This window comes from Oreochromis aureus, linkage group 22 (genome assembly GCF_013358895.1).
Source record: "Oreochromis aureus strain Israel breed Guangdong linkage group 22, ZZ_aureus, whole genome shotgun sequence".
Lineage (NCBI taxonomy): Eukaryota > Metazoa > Chordata > Actinopteri > Cichliformes > Cichlidae > Oreochromis > Oreochromis aureus.
Window position 1 is genome coordinate 35,761,643 of NC_052962.1, and position 17,910 is coordinate 35,779,552.

Sequence of the window (17,910 nt, forward strand, 5' to 3'; positions counted from 1 at the left end):
AGGCCTAAATAAAGAGAATTACAGTAGTCCAATCTTTGCAGACATTCATTTATGCACAGCTCTCATCACAGCATTTCAGCTGGACTGAGATCTGGTCTTTGACTGGGCCATTGCAACACCTTCATATTTGTTCTTCTGATGTCATTCTCTTCTAGATTTGCTGCTGTGTTTGGGATCATTGTCCTGTTTTGGGACTGGATTTCAGACAAACTTCAAACAGATGTGCTCCCAGACTCGACTCTCAGGACAGTGTTGCTGCTCTTGAACTGGGACGCTGGGACTCTGTTACTAATACAAAGTAACCTGTTATGGTAATCACATTACATTTTTCACTAATGCAGTAATATAACACATTGATGTACTAAATTTAATGATTATATTACAGTTACTATAATGGTGTTATTACCTTTACAAAGTGTCTTCAGTTATCTGTGTGGCAGGTGGATAGAAAGAAAAAACAAAGATCAAACAGACATGTTTTTTTTCATATTCTTGTACACTTGCACTACAATCAGCTGATTTCAGTTTGTGTGCAGCAGCACAGACATGATTAGGTCCCACACCCGCTTTCACAGCTTGGCGCATGTGATTAGAGGATCACCAGGGGGTCCTTTGTCCCTCCTTGGGTGGATACTCCCACTGGGTTTAAATCTGGGACTCTCGGCCATTTGACCTTAGAACTGAAGAAGCTTCTCGGATGAGAGGTGAAACGTCTTCAAGCAACTCAAAGAAGTCCAGACGCTTTTCTTTGCAAACTCCTTTGACTCCATAAAAAAGGCCAGAAAGGACTACAGGGACAAAATGGAGTCCAGCTACCACAGCTTTGACACCAGGCGACTGTGGAATGGACTACGCTGCATCACTGACTACAAGAAGGTCAACACAGTCAGTGTTCAGCCCACTGCATCTCTCGCAGGCGAGCTTAACAACTTCTATGCTCGTTTTGACGCAGACAGCAGAGAGCAGATCCTCTACCCTCAGGAGGACAGTGAGGCTGTAACTTTAACTCTGAAAACAGAAGCTGTGAGATGGTCTTTCAAAAAGGTCAATCCTCACAAAGCTCCGGGACCGGACGGCATCCCAGGCCGGCTACTCAGAGTGTGTGCAGATGAGCTGGCAGAGGTGTTCACCAACATCTTCAACCTCTCCCTGAGGCAGTCAGTGGTCCCCACGTCCCTCAAAGCATCCATCATCATTCCCTTTCCCAAAAAATCAGTGGTCTCCTGCAGTGTTGGGTAAGTTACTTTAAATTAGTAACTTAGTTACATTACTAGTTACTTCTCTAAAAAAGTAACTCAGTTACTTCAAGTTACTCGTTACTTTCAAAGTAACTAGTTACTAGGGAAAGTAACTTTGGTTTTACTCAGAATTCTCTTGTTAATGTGTTGCTTCCGTAACTGGATACCCAGCCAGACTGCCAGTCTTCTAGCTTGCTTACTTGCCACAAGTGCACTGTGCCACCTACCAATAGAAAGGAAAAAATAATGTGCACATTTCCACGAGAGAAATCCCACGCCTGGACCGTCGTTGACCGCCGCCATGATTCTAGCCTGCTTTTTACATCCAACACAAAAACTGCAGTCGTGGTGCTTTTGATTGTACTCAGAACTTGGAAATTCTGCCTTCTGAATAGGAAGATGTAGGCAACACCAGACTGCAGATGAGCTGCATACAGAGCTGGGCTGGGACAAAAAAATCGTCCCAGGCATTTTGACTAGAGACCGGCCCACCATTATAGGAAAAATCATAAAGCCTTTGAATGAAAATAAACACTGTTGTGACAGTGATGTACACTGTTCTGATGGTATATATGTATCAATCTATCAATTGTTTGTTGTAAGACTCAGATAATTATTTTTTTAAAAGCGAGACATTTTAAATGAGAATAATAAAGAAAACTATTTCCTTGTGCCCCCCTTTCCCTGTTAATGCCCTACATGGACCCCTGGCAAAACTTTGCTAGACCCGCCCCTGCACAGTTACCAGCTGTCAGCTACGTAGAAAAGGATCCTGGTGTTATTTGTCTCTCAGAAACAGCTCATAACTTCCCTTCAACTCATTCATGTCACCTAAAAGGTAAACCTGTTTCTCCATCACCTGTTCAGCTCTGATGATTCAGTAAGGACATCTCCTGGTTTCATCTGCATGTTTCCCTCTCACCAGATAACCAAACCGACATCATGACCAGCAGCTTTACAGCTGTGGCTCCAGCAAACATCAGCTGATACTAGAAATTAATATTAAATAAATTCTAACAACAGCTGATCAAGCTTAAACGTGCTGCTGTTGTTTAACGCGACATCCGCTGGTTTCCTCTTTCTGGCGCAAAGTGGGCGATAAATAAACAAGAGAGAAAAGCTGATCAGCTGATCATTGATCAGTTTCGTGATTGAAGTAGAAACAGGAGAGGAGAGAATGAGGGAAGAAGAGGCAGCTGTGCAGCTTCAGCTTTGTGTCTTTTTCATTGTAGCTGAAGTCCGGGACAAACTGTGTTCCTTTTCACCTCAGTACGAAACGCGTAATATTTTCTCTGAATACCAGACGATTCTGTTTTTTACGGGACGGTTGGCAACTCTAATAATTAACCGTATGAACAAAATAAAGTTCAACATCAGTAACATAGCACCCACCCAGCTGTATAGAAACTCCGTCATGCTAGCTAGCACGCAGTACGAAAATGTCAGCATACCGAAAATAAACTCCACCTAAACTTGGTTTATATCTGACTCCGATAGACTGCAGGTCATAACTTCTTACCTGAAGTTCAGTTCACCTGACACGCGGACCGACGGCCGCTTCGGGTCTCTCCTCTTGCCTCCCTTTTCCTTCATCCACCTGCTGGCTTCCACCACTTGCTAATGTTATTGAATCTGTGGAAGCTCCGCGATATCCATCCACCACGCAGTAACGAGTAACGAGCCTATCTAAATCCCAGTAACGAGTAACGCGTTCCTGGTTTTGGCATAATAACTAGTTACCGTGCTCGTTACCACAATAATAACGTAGTTACTGTAACGCGTTACTTAATAACGCGTTAGTCCCAACACTGGTCTCCTGTCTGAATGACTACCGTCCTGTTGCACTGACATCCGTCATCATGAAGTGCCTGGAGCGGCTGGTCAAAGGTCACATCTGCTCCTCCCTCCCTGACACACTGGACCCTCTTCAGTTTGCCTATTGGACAAACAGAGCCACAGAGGATGCCATCGCCCTGGCAACGCACACCACCCTCACTCACCTGGAGAAAGGGAATACATATGCAAGGATGCTCTTCATTGACTACAGCTCGGCATTTAACACCATCATCCCCTCAAAACTTGCCTCGAATCTCATTGACCTTGGGCTGGGAACACCAATCTGCAGATGGATTCTAAACTTCCTCACAAACAGGCCCCAGGTGGTGAGAGTTGGTAAGCACACCTCCTCATCACTCATCCTAAACACAGGTACGCCACAGGGTTGTGTGCTTAGCCCCCTCCTATATTCCCTGTTCACACACGACTGTGTTGCTAAACATGAGTCCAACATCATCATCAAGTTTGCGGATGACACAACCATCATAGGCCTCATCACAGACAATGATGAGACGGCCTATAGAGAGGAGGTGATGGCACTGTACGAGTGGTGCCTGGAAAATAACCTGACTCTCAACATCAGCAAAACTAGAGAAATGATAGTGGACTACAGGAAACGACCAGTCAGAGAACACCAGCCCATCCACATCAACGGTGTCAAGGTCAAAAGGGTCAGCAGCTTCAAGTTCCTTGGAGTCAACATCACTGAGGACTTCTCCTGGACCCTTCACACAGACACTGCTATCAGGAAAGCTCGCCAGCGACTCTACTTCCTGAGGAGGCTGAGGAAGTTTAGCATGAACGCCAACATCACCTCAAATTTTTACAGGTGTGCAATTAAGAGCTTGCTGACGAGCTGCATCAGAGTTTGGTACGGAAGCTGCTCTGCCAGCAGCCGTAAATCACTACAGAGGGTGAAGGCAGCAGAGCACATCACTGGCACGAGGCTTCCTGCCATTCAGGACATTTATCTCCAGCGATGCCTCCGTAAAGCACACAGCATCATCAAATGGTAAATGGCCTGTATTTATATAGCGCTTTTATGGTCCCTAAGGACCCCAAAGCGCTTTACATATCCAGTCATCCACCCATTCACACACACATTCACACACTGGTGATGGCAAGCTACGTTGTAGCCACAGCCACCCTGGGGCACACTGACAGAGGCGAGGCTGCCGGACACTGGCGCCACCGGGCCCTCTGACCACCACCAGTAGTGGGCAACGGGTGAAGTGTCTTGCCCAAGGACACAACAACCGAGACTGTCCGAGCCGGAGCTCGAACCGGTAACCTTCCGATTACAAGGCGAACTCCCAACTCTTGAGCCACGATCGCCCGCCCATCAAGGACCACAGCCACCCAGCACATCAGCTCTTCTCCTTGTTACCATCTGGCAGACGTTACAGGAGTCTGTCTGCTCGGACTACAAGACTTAAAAACAGTTTTTACCACCAAGCCATACGACACCTCAACCACAAAACTTAAACACACACAACACAGCACTCAGAAGCTACCCTGCAGCTTCACAAGTACTCTGTTTAATCTGCACTGGTCACTTCACTTTATTGTTATTGTAATTTATATTTAAAAAGTGCAATACTGTAATTTTCTGCTGCTCATTCCTGTGCAATATCCCATCTGCCCTCCCGTCATATTTCTTTTCAAGATTTTCTTATTTAATCACTAGTGTACATTTATATTTATAGATACATATATATTTAGTCATCTTTTCTCTTTTACCATGTCTCTCTAATATTTTGCTCTTTACTATTTTTCTATTTTTTATTTTATTTAATTATATTATATTATATTTTATTATATTTTCTCCTACTGTATCATGCTGCTGAGTGACTGCTGCTCGTCAAACACATTTCATTGCAATGTTGACCTTGTGCTAACTTGTATATGACAAATAAAACTGAAAACTGAAACTGAAAACTGAACAGTATCTTCCAGCTGCAGCTGTCAGTTCAGTTTCTGTTCAGTCTGACTGAGGGAGGTTTTTGTACGACTGTTTTTCACTGTGTGAACACATTTGAGCTGTGATAACTCTGACAGTAATAAACTGCTGCATCTTCAGCCTGGACTCCACTGATGGTCAGAGTGAAGTCAGAGTTTGATCCACTGCCTGTAAAACGAGCTGGAATCCCTGATTGTCGATTGCTAGCACGATAAATGAGCAGTTTAGTAACTCCTCCATCTTTCTGTTGGTACCAGGCTAAATAGTTGTTGTTATAAACATTCTGACTGGTCCTACACTTGATGCTCACAGATCCTCCCACAGCAGAGCTCACTGCTCCAAGCTGAGTCACTGTGATCTGTCCTCTGGACTCTGAGGATACAGAGACAAAAACATAAAGCAGCTTCATGGTTTTGTGGGCTTCATTTCAGAGGGACAGATGTTGATAGAGGAGAGGAGTTTGATTCTCTGGACTTTACCTGTGAAGCAGCAGCAGAGGAGAGTCCAGATGAGGACGCAGATCAAAGTCATGTTTTTGATGAGGAGGATTTCTGTGGCTTCTGTTGTGATGAAGGACAGCTGTCAGTCATCCAGTGTTCAACTCTCAGGACTATAAACTCTCCCAGAGCACTGGAGCATGGTGCTGCTGATGCAAAGTGCCTCTCTATGGAAATGATCTGACTTCAACAGTGATGCTGTTTGTCGATGAATCAACCACTTCATGATATTGACAGAAACAAAGGTGCTCATTTCAGTATCCAATTAGACTTATTTAAGTGGAAATTCTTTTTCTGAATGTCTCTTTTTATTTAACCTTTCTGCCCTCATCAAATTTTTGCACCCGTTTGACACCTTCATATACAAAAATCTACATGCACAAAATTTGCCATAAAGTCCTCCTATGGCAATGTTTTTTGTCCTTGTTTTTCAAAAATAACTTAATCAACTTGAGCTATTTTCCAAATTAAATTATTTTCACAGTTTTAATCCTTTAAATGCCACTTTAAACAGTTGAATTATTAATCTTTATCTAAAAAACTCACAAAAACTAAATATTTTCCATATAATAAATAGGATGGGGAAGAGACATTGATGATTATTAGTGTCTTGGACATGTCAAAGTTGAGCAACAAAACTGATTTGATTGCATGATTATTTTTTGTGTAGTGCCGGATACTCCCTCTCAACAGCTCATTCACTTCCACTGAAACCACAGTAAATACTTATATTTCAAGGGTTAAAACCCTGAAAATAATGTAATGTTTCATCAATTTGAAAAGGGCTCAAGTTGGTTAAGCGATTTATGAAAAACAAAAAAAGCTGAAAAAATATTGCTGTATGAGGATTTAACCTCCTAGGACCTGGCATCCACATATGTGGACATCACATTTTGGGTTGTTTAGACCAAAATACTAAATTTTGCTCTACAAGGGCCTGATATCCACTTACAAGGATGCTATACTGCCACTGTGCTATCGAAATTTTAGACCAATATCCTCATATGTGGCTCTCATTTTTCTCAGAAACAAAAATTTGGTAAAAAAAAAAATAATAAAAAAATTGGGTATTCTTTGTTTTTACATTCATCAGGTCCCAATATGCCCAAATATGAAAGAGAAATTAAAAATGAATGTCATGGAGGAGTTCGGGTCTTAGGAGGTTAATGCCAGATTCTGTGCTTGAACATTTTTGTCCACGAAGGTGTCGACAGGGTGCAAAATGCATCAAGAGAGTACGGATGACATGTAAAAGTAAAAAGACACCAGATTTCAAAAATTCTACCAAAAAGAAAATTTCCAGCAAAAATCCATGTCACAAGCTATAACACAGCCAAAATGATCACCAAATAAAAAAAAAGTATAAAACATGCTGGAGGGGGCACGAGGGCTAGATCAGTACTTTTGTCCATTTCTTGTTGTAGAGCTGAAAGTTCAACATTTTAAATAAATAAAAATGTATCAAATATGCTCTTTGAATTAAGATTTGTGACCACTTTAAAATGTAAAGATCTGTTGATCCTGTTCCAGTCCCTAAATTTATGGCTCAAAGAATGAGAGGATGAGATGAGATGCCACAAGGCTGCTGCTGTTCTTTTAATAAAGCTTTTAATAAACAGGATGTAGTTCCTCCCAAAAGGACAGACAAAGTTCCTCTCTTGCTGTGAGAGGTTTTTGTACAGCGTTGTATCACTGTGTGAACGGGAAGCTGTTACACTGCTGACAGTAATAAACTCCTGCATCTTCAGCCTGAACTCTGCTGATAGTCAGAGTGAAGTCAGTCCCAGATCCACTTCCACTGAAACGATCAGAAACTCCAGACTGACGGCTGGTAGCAGAATAAATTAAGAGTTTGGGAGATTCTCCGTCCTTTTGAAGATACCAGTGGAGGCAGCTGCCAACACTTGAACTGGCTTTACATCTGACAGAGACAGTCTGTCCTGGAACAACAGACTGAGATCCAGGAGACTGAGTCAGGACTTGTTCTCCTGATGAACCTGAAAACATGAAAACAAGCAAAAAAAGATGACCAACATCCAAACATTTGACGATCATTTCTCTAACATGGAGAACAGATGGAAGAAGGTCAGTGCTGCTTGTTTCAGAGTTTCTCCATCATAGCAGAACATCATTGTGGTGAACCTGGCTGCATGCTGAAGCAAAGTCTTCACAGAGAGTCTCACCCTGAACAAGGAGCCCCAGGGTGGCCAGCAGTAGAGTCAGTGACATCATCATTGTGCTGCTGGTGTGTGAGTGGCTCTGAAAGGCCTGGACAGCCACTGATCAACACTGGCCTCTTAAACAGCTGTGAGCAGAGAGGCAGGACACATATGCAAACACACAGAGTCAGTCAGCTGCAGCTGTCCTCAACATAAAAGGCTGATTTACTCTTAGTGAGCAGTGAATAATTAAATAATTTATGATATCGAGAGGAGAGAAACAAGTCTGATTTTAAAAAGGGATGATGATTAAAACTGTGTAGTTATTATAAAATATTGTGTCATTGTTATAGGATAGTACAGTAGCACTTAAGCTGGTACAGTAGGAACTGGTGTGAAATGACGAAAAGCAAGAGCAGTGACTATTGTGCTACATTTTTACCTTTTATGTGTCCGTTTACACTTTTTTGCTATGACCAAAGCTCGTTGATTTTACATTGAGACTTCAAAAGATAACGGTGACTTTTAGTCAGATATTTAAAGTGATGTCTTTTTATTTGTGTGTTCTTCAAGTGAGTCTAAGTTGTATGTGTGCTCTATCATAGTTTATTAATGAAGAATGTAAATTACTTATTTTGGCATTAGGCATTTTCTGTCCTGCAGTTTGCCCTCTAGTGGTTGTTTTTGTATATTTTTACTCTGCAAGATCTAGCCAGAGGCAGTTTCAGCTCATTTAATCTGTTGACATCCATGCCTTCACAAGTTGATAAACGGCATCATCTGTAAGTAATATTGTTTGTTATCACTGAGACAACTTGTGTGCATTATTATTTGTTGTGAAGGTGTGATATAGTTTGTAGTTTGAATGTAATTTCAATGCATGTGTAACCTAAGCTAGTAAGGTTAAGCTAGCTCATATGCCATGTGGTTCTTTAACATTTTGATCATGAGCGTGATTTCATTTGATGTTTTATTCGGGCACTCACTAAGCAGATAAATATTGTGCTCATATTTTTGAATATGTGACTTACTGGTGTGTTTGTTATATTGTGTATTGCTGCAACATCTTTAATGGTTTATTTCTGGTTTTGTCAACAGTTTCACACTTTTTCCTTATTAAATCATCCAACTCAACACATCGGCCTGTTCCTTGGATTTTGATTAAGAGAGTGGTTAGCTGCAGTGTTGGGCAAGTTACTTTGAAAAAGTAATTCAATTATAGTTACTAGTTACTTCTTCAAAAAAGTAACTGAGTTAGTAACTGAGTTACAATATTGTAAAAGTAATTAATTACTTGAAAAGTAATTATTGCGTTACTTTAAAAAAAAGTTTAACCCTCTGGGGTCCAGGGTATAATTGGCCATTTTTTACTACTTTTGATTTTCCCTCCACATTTTACCTTTAAAAACTATTTACTTTGCCTTGTTTGGTGTCATTGTTTTCAGTACAACCTCACGTGTCTGAATTTACAGTCATGTTTTCATTTTGACATACTGTATTAACACAATTGATCCAAAATCAGACAAAAACCATAAAATCAGAGTAGAAAAAGTTATATTTTTTTTACTGTAACAACCACAAACATCTTTAATGAATCATATTTCATAACTTTAAATGCAAATAATAATTGTCAATTTTAAAATCCTCTGCACAAGTTTTGCAAACAACAAAGTTATTTGCATCCATTTACCGTTTACCCCTTTTTAAAATAACCATTTCAAACTATTTACAGAACAATCAGCTGTTCTTCAATAAGATGCTACACAAATTATTTGTGCCACTCCAAAATATAATTTCTGTCCACTATAAAGGAGAACATCACAGCCTGATACCTACAGGTCTGACAGCAGCAAGTGTATCACCTCTGTTTCTACCTGGAGACAGCAGTCGCCTCATTGTTCTGACACACAACACAAAACTATCCACAACACTACACACTAACTACACAAGACAACACATTAACTACACACTACAAACACGCTAAACGTCACAAATCTCACATCTCAAAAATCGCTTCGGTAACACTTTATAATAAGTGCACACTATTAAGCATTAGTTAATCATCTGTTAAGCATTAGTTAATGGTTACTTAATTCTCTCTACAGCATCTACAAAGTATTTCTCATAATCAGTTAATAGTTTACAAGCACTGACTTAAACACTTTATTCATGATTAATAAGCTAATGTACAACACTTTTTATTAATTATGTTTTCATGTTCTAAAACTCATTGATTAATCATTTATAAACACTACTCTGCATCAGTTACAAACCACTCATTTCAGGATGTTCAGTGGTATACAAAATCATTGGTAAAAGGTAAGTAGATGGTTAACATACCCTACATAATACTATAAACTCTACATGTACTACACATAGTAGTTTCATACTAGATGTTTTATAAACACTGAATATCAGGGTTACATCAGTCAGCTGCTATATCTTAACAGATGTCTTACAATACATTTATAACTGTCACTTAAAGGCTGCCAAAGCTTTAATGCACTATCGACCAACTTCTTTTTCGATAGATTATCTATAAATACTCATAAATACCTTAATAAACTTATTTAGGAAGTTACAAACCATTTACTACTTGTTAGTGAAGTATCTTGAGTGAGCCCATCTAAAGTGGGGACCATATATACCTTACTACCTATTTATACATGTGAAAGTCTTTAAAATACATTGTAACAAAAAATAAATGACAACACACAGGGTAGATCCAGAACTCACTGTATTTTTAAGATGCCAATCACAAAAACATGAGAACAATGCTTACAGATTGGACACACAAATTTTGATACAAAAATAAAAAGTATCATAAACTATCAGCCAATATTTGAGGTAATACAGAACATGGCTGGATGCAAACTATATGACCTGTAGCTCTTTACATAAAGTTTTCAAATAACATTTTCAAAAAGAAAAAAAAAAGCAGTAGCAACATTAACTTTTAGAATTATCTGTATTTTTTGGAAATGTCATAGATCAGTCTCCCCAATGTACCATTTTTGTGCTTTTTTGCAAGCCACTCGTTCCACTCAATAACTGTAAGGTGTTCTGACAGTAGTCTATCATTTCTGTTACCCCTGAGTCTCCAGATTTGCTCCTTGTAAGACCTCCAGGCTCTCTCCAGATGTTGGGTATGGGCACCTGTACGAGGGTCAACATACCACCTGCTGTGGTTAACAGTATGGTGTTCATACCCTAAATTTGGGAGTACACGATAGGCCCGCCATTCATCACTTATCACTGAGGAACCAATCCGGACATGAAGGGTAATCACAGGAACAAGATGTCTTCGAGATCTTTTCTCCACAAGTCGCAAGATAGGCCTCGTTTTCCCTCGACGTTTTATGCCCAGCATTCCAAAGACCCACTTTCTTCTTTTCCATCCCCCAGCCATTCTTCCTCTCCCATACTGATGCAGTAACAAAAAAATGAAAAAAAAAATGACTAAATGATACTATGAAAGGTTGATAAATACATAGATGTAATATTAAATTACAGTCACAAAAACTTACCTTTCGTTTGTGACGAAAGTGACTCTCATCAATCACAACAAACTCCCTTCGGCCACCAATCTGCTGACCTGTACGACGTCTCAATCTTTGAACTGCAGCCACACATACCCTCCTTATTTTTTGGACATTTTACTAATGTTGTTGTGCTGCCTGCAATGGTGTCATCTATCATGTCGATTTGACGTAATCGCAGACCCTGAGAAAATCTTGAGAGAAAAAAACCATCCTTACAAAGAGTAATTTAAACCTATTTCGTTATTTTTTCTATAGTGTTTAAGCTCACCTGTAGATAAATTGCATCCAGCGTTGAAGTGAGACTTTAGAACGGCTGAAAAGTGACTTGTGTCTGACGGAGGTTTGTTTGACGTGTCCACCATGTGCTGCTCCACGACAGATCCTATTTTCAAAATAGTAACATGAAATATGTATGTTTAATTATATGCAATAAGTATTTATTTAAACTAAACTTAATGTGCACTTGCAGACAAATTTTGTCATTCTTTGTTTTGTTTAATTGTAGCCTTCAATTTACCATTGTGTCTTTTTATCAAATAAGAAAAATGTGATAAAAGGGACTCTGTGTAGTTGTAATGTTGATGACAAGTCTTTAAGGTGATAATCTAACTGACTTCACTTGCTTTGCTTTAATTTGCCAGACCACGCGCTTTTAAATGAAACCACTGTTAGCTCCGTTTTAAGGAGAATTTTGGTGTGAAAACAAATGATACTAATAAATTTTACAGTAAGTGTGTCACTTGTATGAGGTTGAGTCTAAAAACATAATATGAAAATTAATATAGATATCTTACCAAGCATATTGGTCTCCGTTGTTCACCCTTTTCTTCAGTTCCATTTTCTGCTGGCAGACTTTGCATTTTATTTTTCTTTTAAGTAGCTTTTTCCTCTGAAGATATTTTATAAGCTTCAGTGGGCCTCTTTTCGAAATCTCCTCGTTAATTAGTTTTTTCAGTCGTGTGAGATTTCCCATTTTTAGCCAGTTTGTTGTTAAGCCAACAGAGGAAGCCGCGCTTTTGCTGCTTCCTGCTTCCTACATGACCAATAGGAGACCGCGATGCTGTGACCTCTCACCTGTAGGTCATAATCAAGTTGGAGTAATGGCTTCCTCTGTGAACACGACAAGCCTCGAGCGATCTACCGGCATGCGAACCCGGGCAAAAGGGGAATAATAACGTGGACAAGATGGATGTTCGTGTTACCAGTGGTGAGTATTTTTTTTTTTACCTCATTGTATTACCGTATTTCATTGTAAACACCCACCGTCTATTAGCAGGTAGCTTTTCGTTAGCTGCTATTAGGCGATTAGCTTAGCTTAGCTTTTAGCTACATTTCAAATTTAGAAATCGGCAAAAACACAGTTCAATTTATTTTATTAGTTGTTTCTTGTGGCTCAAGAATTAAATGAGGATTATCGCCTTTGGTGTTACTCTGGGCTGTAACTTAAAAGTGTGCTTTCTCTAATTTAGTTTGTCAGGCCTTCTCCAGCTATTTTGCTACATTTCTATGCAATATAAATTCACAATAAATGCTCTACATTGTACAATCTAATGCACTATGTTTGAAATACGTTAATATATAATTATAGTCAAATTGGCCAGTTTCTAAATACATAACTCATTATATTTTGTAATATTGCCAGTGTAGGCTATTTATCAATCACTGTAATGCTTTTACTGTTATTTAAATTCTACAAAGTGTACATCATCATTATTATTATTATTATTATTATTGTATTTGTTTTATTAATTTTATTTATAGCCAAGTCTCATTTTGTTTTTAATTTTCTCTAGGTGTGACTGTTGCCCCACCTGCACAGCTGGCAGACAGAAGAAAATCACAAGAGTTGGAGATCTGTAAGATGAGGCTAGAGTGGCAAAAGGATAAGATTGATGAGCTCACCAAAGAAAGAGACTATCTAAAGGAGCAATTAGCAGCATGTAAGTCCACTCTTAAAAACATTACATAGCTTGTCACATACTTGCTCTGCTTGAGCACTTACGCAAGCATTCTGTTGAGTAATTTTGTGTTGTCTTTTTAACTGTTTTACTAGCTCTCTCAAAGGAACCCACAAGTTCTGTCCAGGATTCCAGTGAGGTATTGAGCATATCTTCACCGTCCTCTGATGGGTCTTTTGATGAGAGTTCTAACTCCTCCATGAGCATAACTTCATCAGATGAAGACAGGAAGAAGAAGAAGAAGGGCAAAGCAAAAAAGCACAAGAAGTCAAAGAAACATGACCAAAAACAAAGAACAAGAGGTTAAGTGATTAACTCAACAGTTTGATTTTGCATGCGGTGTGTTACGTTACTACACTATTACATTACATTAATGATTATGTTCTCTCAATTGCAGTCCAGAATCCTAAGCAAGTGGTCACCCGGTATAACAAGATTTTGAGGCTGTTCAAAAGAGGAGGCACCATGTCTGCTGCCTTTAAACGTCTGGGAGTGGACCGGAACACGATTGTGGCAACTGCTCCAATTGCTGAGCTATTCATTGTTGCACCTGAGAGGTATAAGGAATTAGAAAAAAACAAGCAGGGACAGAAACTTTCATTGTTTGCTACACAGTGTGCTGCAGCAATCAGTGCAGATCCAGAAACAGAGGAAAAATTCAAAGCGTATAAGTCTTCAGGGAAGTTGCTTCCTCTTAAAACAAAGAAAGATTAGATCTTTGTTTTTTTTACATGGTGAAATGTGGTGAGAGTCCACCATTGTTAACAGCTTAAAAAAATACAAGTTATGTATTCTGGTTGATTGGTCAATTGTTTGTTTAAAAAGATGACACTTTTGATTTTTGGTTTGTATGTTTTTATTATTATTTTACTTTTATACATTCTGTAGTTTTATTTTAATGATCACACATGTGATACACTTAATGTAAAGAGCTACAGGTCATATAGTTTGCATCCAGCCATGTTCTGTATTACCTCAAATATTGGCTGATAGTTTATGACACTGTTTTTATTTTTGTATCAATATTTGTGTGTCCAATCTGTAAGCATTGTTCTCATGTTTTTGTGATTGGCATCTTAAAAATACAGTGAGTTCTGGATCTACCCTGTGTGTTGTCATTTATTTTTTGTTACAATGTATTTTAAAGACTTTCACATGTATAAATAGGTAGTAAGGTATATATGGTCCCCACTTTAGATGGGCTCACTCAAGATACTTCACTAACAAGTAGTAAATGGTTTGTAACTTCCTAAATAAGTTTATTAAGGTATTTATGAGTATTTATAGATAATCTATCGAAAAAGAAGTTGGTCGATAGTGCATTAAAGCTTTGGCAGCCTTTAAGTGACAGTTATAAATGTATTGTAAGACATCTGTTAAGATATAGCAGCTGACTGATGTAACCGTGATATTCAGTGTTTATAAAACATCTAGTATGAAACTACTATGTGTAGTACATGTAGAGTTTATAGTATTATGTAGGGTATGTTAACCATCTACTTACCTTTTACCAATGATTTTGTATACCACTGAACATCCTGAAATGAGTGGTTTGTAACTGATGCAGAGTAGTGTTTATAAATGATTAATCAATGAGTTTTAGAACATGAAAACATAATTAATAAAAAGTGTTGTACATTAGCTTATTAATCATGAATAAAGTGTTTAAGTCAGTGCTTGTAAACTATTAACTGATTATGAGAAATACTTTGTAGATGCTGTAGCGAGAATTAAGTAACCATTAACTAATGCTTAACAGATGATTAACTAATGCTTAATAGTGTGCACTTATTATAAAGTGTTACCATCGCTTTCTCTCTTTTTCTGCTCTCTCTCTCTTTCTGCTGTCTCTCTCTCTCTTTCTCTCTCTCGCCGTCACTCCTAAAACTTCCCGTTTTGGTTTTTTTTGCTCATAAGCAGAGAGTGCTTGCTAGCGCTAACGTGACGAAACTATTGAGGAAAAAACACCGCGTATATATTGTTTATCATGACTCTGGTTTTACGTGGCCTATCGACACAATTTAAAAACTGGTATATATCACCTTGTTGCTTTGTCTTTAAGTGGTCGTGTGATTGACTCACCACGACTACTTTATTCTTCCTCAGTCAAACAGCAGCACTCATGCGATTGTTTTGCCCCCTTAGCTCCAGGCGTTGTGCTAGACAGTGACCGTGATTGCCCTCCGCGGGAGCACGCGCACCTGCTTAAAGCTGTAGCGTAACTGATATAAGATGCGGTAAGCTGAACACAGCTTGAAAAATAGTAACGGACCACGTTTTCTTGTTAGTAACGTAAAGGCGTTGTAACGATAGGAATAGTAATTAGTTAGATTACTCGTTACTGAAAAAAGTAACGCCGTTACTTGTAACGCCGTTATTCCCATCACTGGTTAGCTGTCTGTATAGCTGAGTCTACGTTCACGAGGACAACACTTAGTGAGGACAAAACATTATTCTACATACTTCACGAAGCATAAATTGTTTCCTGACAAAATTTAAAGAGTTCATAAAAAAATACAATTTATGTGTGTGTGTGTGTGTGTGTGTGTGTCCTCAGTGAACTGTATCAGTCTCTGCAGTATCTTCCAGCTGCAGCAGTCAGTTCAGTTTCTGTTCAGTCTGACTGAGGGAGGTTTTTGTACGACTGTTTTTCACTGTGTGAACATCCACTGACTGTTAACATTGAATTCACCCTGACAGTAATAAACTGCTGCATCTTCAGCCTGGACTCCACTGATGGTCAGAGTGAAGTCAGAGTTTGATCCACTGCTTCTGAAACGGTCTGGAATCCCTGAGACTTTGCGATTTCCATAGCTAGTGAGCAGTTTAGGACGTTCTCCATCTCTGTGCTGGTACCAGAATTGATCTTCTCCATCATCTACCCTGTGACTCGTTTTGCAGTTGATGCTCACAGTTCCTCCCACAGCAGAGCTCACTGCTCCAGGCTGAGTCACTGTGATCTGTCCTCTGGACTCTGAGGATACAGAGACAAAAACATAAAGCAGCTTCATGGCTTTGTGGGCTTCATTTCAGAGGGACAGATGTTGATAGAGGAGAGGAGTTTGATTCTCTGGACTTTACCTGTGAAGCAGCAGCAGAGGAGAGTCCAGATGAGGACGCAGACCAAAGTCATGTTTTTGATGAGGAGGATTTCTGTGGCTTCTGTTGTGATGAAGGACAGCTGTCAGTCATCCAGTGTTCAACTCTCAGGACTATAAACTCTCCCAGAGCACTGGAGCATGGTGCTGCTGATGCAAAGTGGCTCTATGGAAATCATCTGACTGACTCACACAGTCATTGACTTTTCTTGTTTGTTTGTTTTTATGATGTTGTCTTTATCTGTATTTCATGTTTATGATTATGTGCGTGAGAAATACAAATAAGCAGTTCATGCCAAATTGCTGATCAGTATCTTCATCTGTATATTAGTTTGTATTATATTAGGTGGAGGTAATTATGATGTACACAGCTGAGATACAAACTTCACGGCCAAGTATTTTCTCATTTCCTCTAACAACTCTTGATCTTGATATTGTTGGTCAGATAAAAATGTGGGGAACATAATAGCATATAGATCTGTCTCTCTTATTTTTGTTTTCTTTTACTGTTTTCAGACAGTAAACATTCGTTCTATAAAAAGATTCTGATTCCATCGGTCAGCTCTCTGACAGCACTTCCATTCTGCACATCTCTAGATCCTTCCTCAGGTTCATTTGTACAGCAGGATGCTCTTCCTTAATGTAGCAGTAATATAAAGGACAGCTGTCTTCAACATAACATACTGTTTCCCTCTCAGTGATTCCTGATTAAATAAATATTTCATGGCATCTTGATAAAGAACATAAGATTGATTTCTACCAGTGAAAAAGGTGAAACTCTAAAAGCAGAGAAAACATTTTAGACACATTTCTAACAAAGATGATTTTAATTGTGTGTCTTTTAGAACTGAAGAAGCTTCTCGGATGAGAGGTGAAACATCTTAAAGAAACTATTTTAAGACACACCAGAATATTTATTTTGAATTCAAGTTTGTGAAACTCCGTCTGCTGAAGAAAATCATAAGTTTTGGAGGATCGTGTGCCTGGCGGGACTGTCGATCGAGGACGCTGAAGATATCTACCTATTCGGAACCATGATAACAGGGTTCTTGCTGATCGGAGCTGGCCTGGCCCTGGCTTATCGAAGAATTAAGAAAGCAGAACCGGCTGTTCAAACCCCCCCAAGGCTGCCCGCTGGGATTGAAACGATGGGACGAGGCGCGACTTCTCAGAATGGGCTCATTGAGTGCAACACGGATAAGATCTTGGAGAAGCTTACAGCTGCCGTGAATACTCAGAATAAGACCTCTGAGCGTACATTGGATTACATCATGGAGAAGTTCACTCAGAATAACACCTCTGAGCGAAAGTTGGATCACATCTTGGAGCAGCTCACCGCAGTCGTGAGTTCTCAGAATCGGCTCTCTGAGCACAAGAATGACAAGACCACGGAGCGCAAGTTTGATAACATCATGAAGAAGCTCGCGGCTCTCCAACGGGAGATTGAGAGACCAGTGTCGGAGTGTTAAGAACAGCTTTGAAATTCTCATGAGTTGTTCGCGTAAAAGAAAAACCACCATCATAATGCGGCTATCCCTTCGGCGCCAGCTGTGGGCTCAAGGCTGGAGCTGAACAAAATCTCCCTGATAACGTCTGTGTTTAGACTGTTCTTCCCATTCCAT

General features: G+C 39.5%; 1 protein-coding gene, 1 long non-coding RNA gene and 2 gene segments (V, D, J or C); 1 reads left to right on the forward strand and 3 right to left on the reverse strand.

The window, feature by feature from the left end:
• Nucleotides 1-7,220: 7,220 nt before the first annotated feature.
• On the reverse strand, nt 7,221-7,824 carry LOC120435727. The segment is given in 2 exon segments: nt 7,221-7,528; nt 7,715-7,824. Coding segments are annotated over 2 exon segments (360 nt in total).
• A 3,550-nt stretch (nt 7,825-11,374) lies between these two features.
• Nucleotides 11,375-12,192, reverse strand: LOC120435733. Its single transcript, XR_005609872.1, has 3 exons — nt 12,027-12,192; nt 11,501-11,614; nt 11,375-11,423 (listed from the first exon to the last, which is right to left on the reverse strand). It is a non-coding gene; the product is annotated as an uncharacterized LOC120435733 (long non-coding RNA).
• A 212-nt stretch (nt 12,193-12,404) lies between these two features.
• Nucleotides 12,405-14,012, forward strand: LOC120435721 (coiled-coil domain-containing protein 106-like). Its single transcript, XM_039605729.1, has 4 exons — nt 12,405-12,439; nt 13,026-13,172; nt 13,286-13,492; nt 13,588-14,012. The coding sequence occupies exons 1-4, from the start codon at nt 12,418-12,420 to the stop codon at nt 13,902-13,904; spliced, it is 693 nt and encodes a 230-aa protein (XP_039461663.1). The 5' UTR covers nt 12,405-12,417; the 3' UTR covers nt 13,905-14,012.
• Nucleotides 14,013-15,841: 1,829 nt separating this feature from the next.
• On the reverse strand, nt 15,842-16,324 carry LOC120435562. The segment is given in 2 exon segments: nt 15,842-16,164; nt 16,272-16,324. Coding segments are annotated over 2 exon segments (375 nt in total).
• Nucleotides 16,325-17,910: the final 1,586 nt, after the last annotated feature.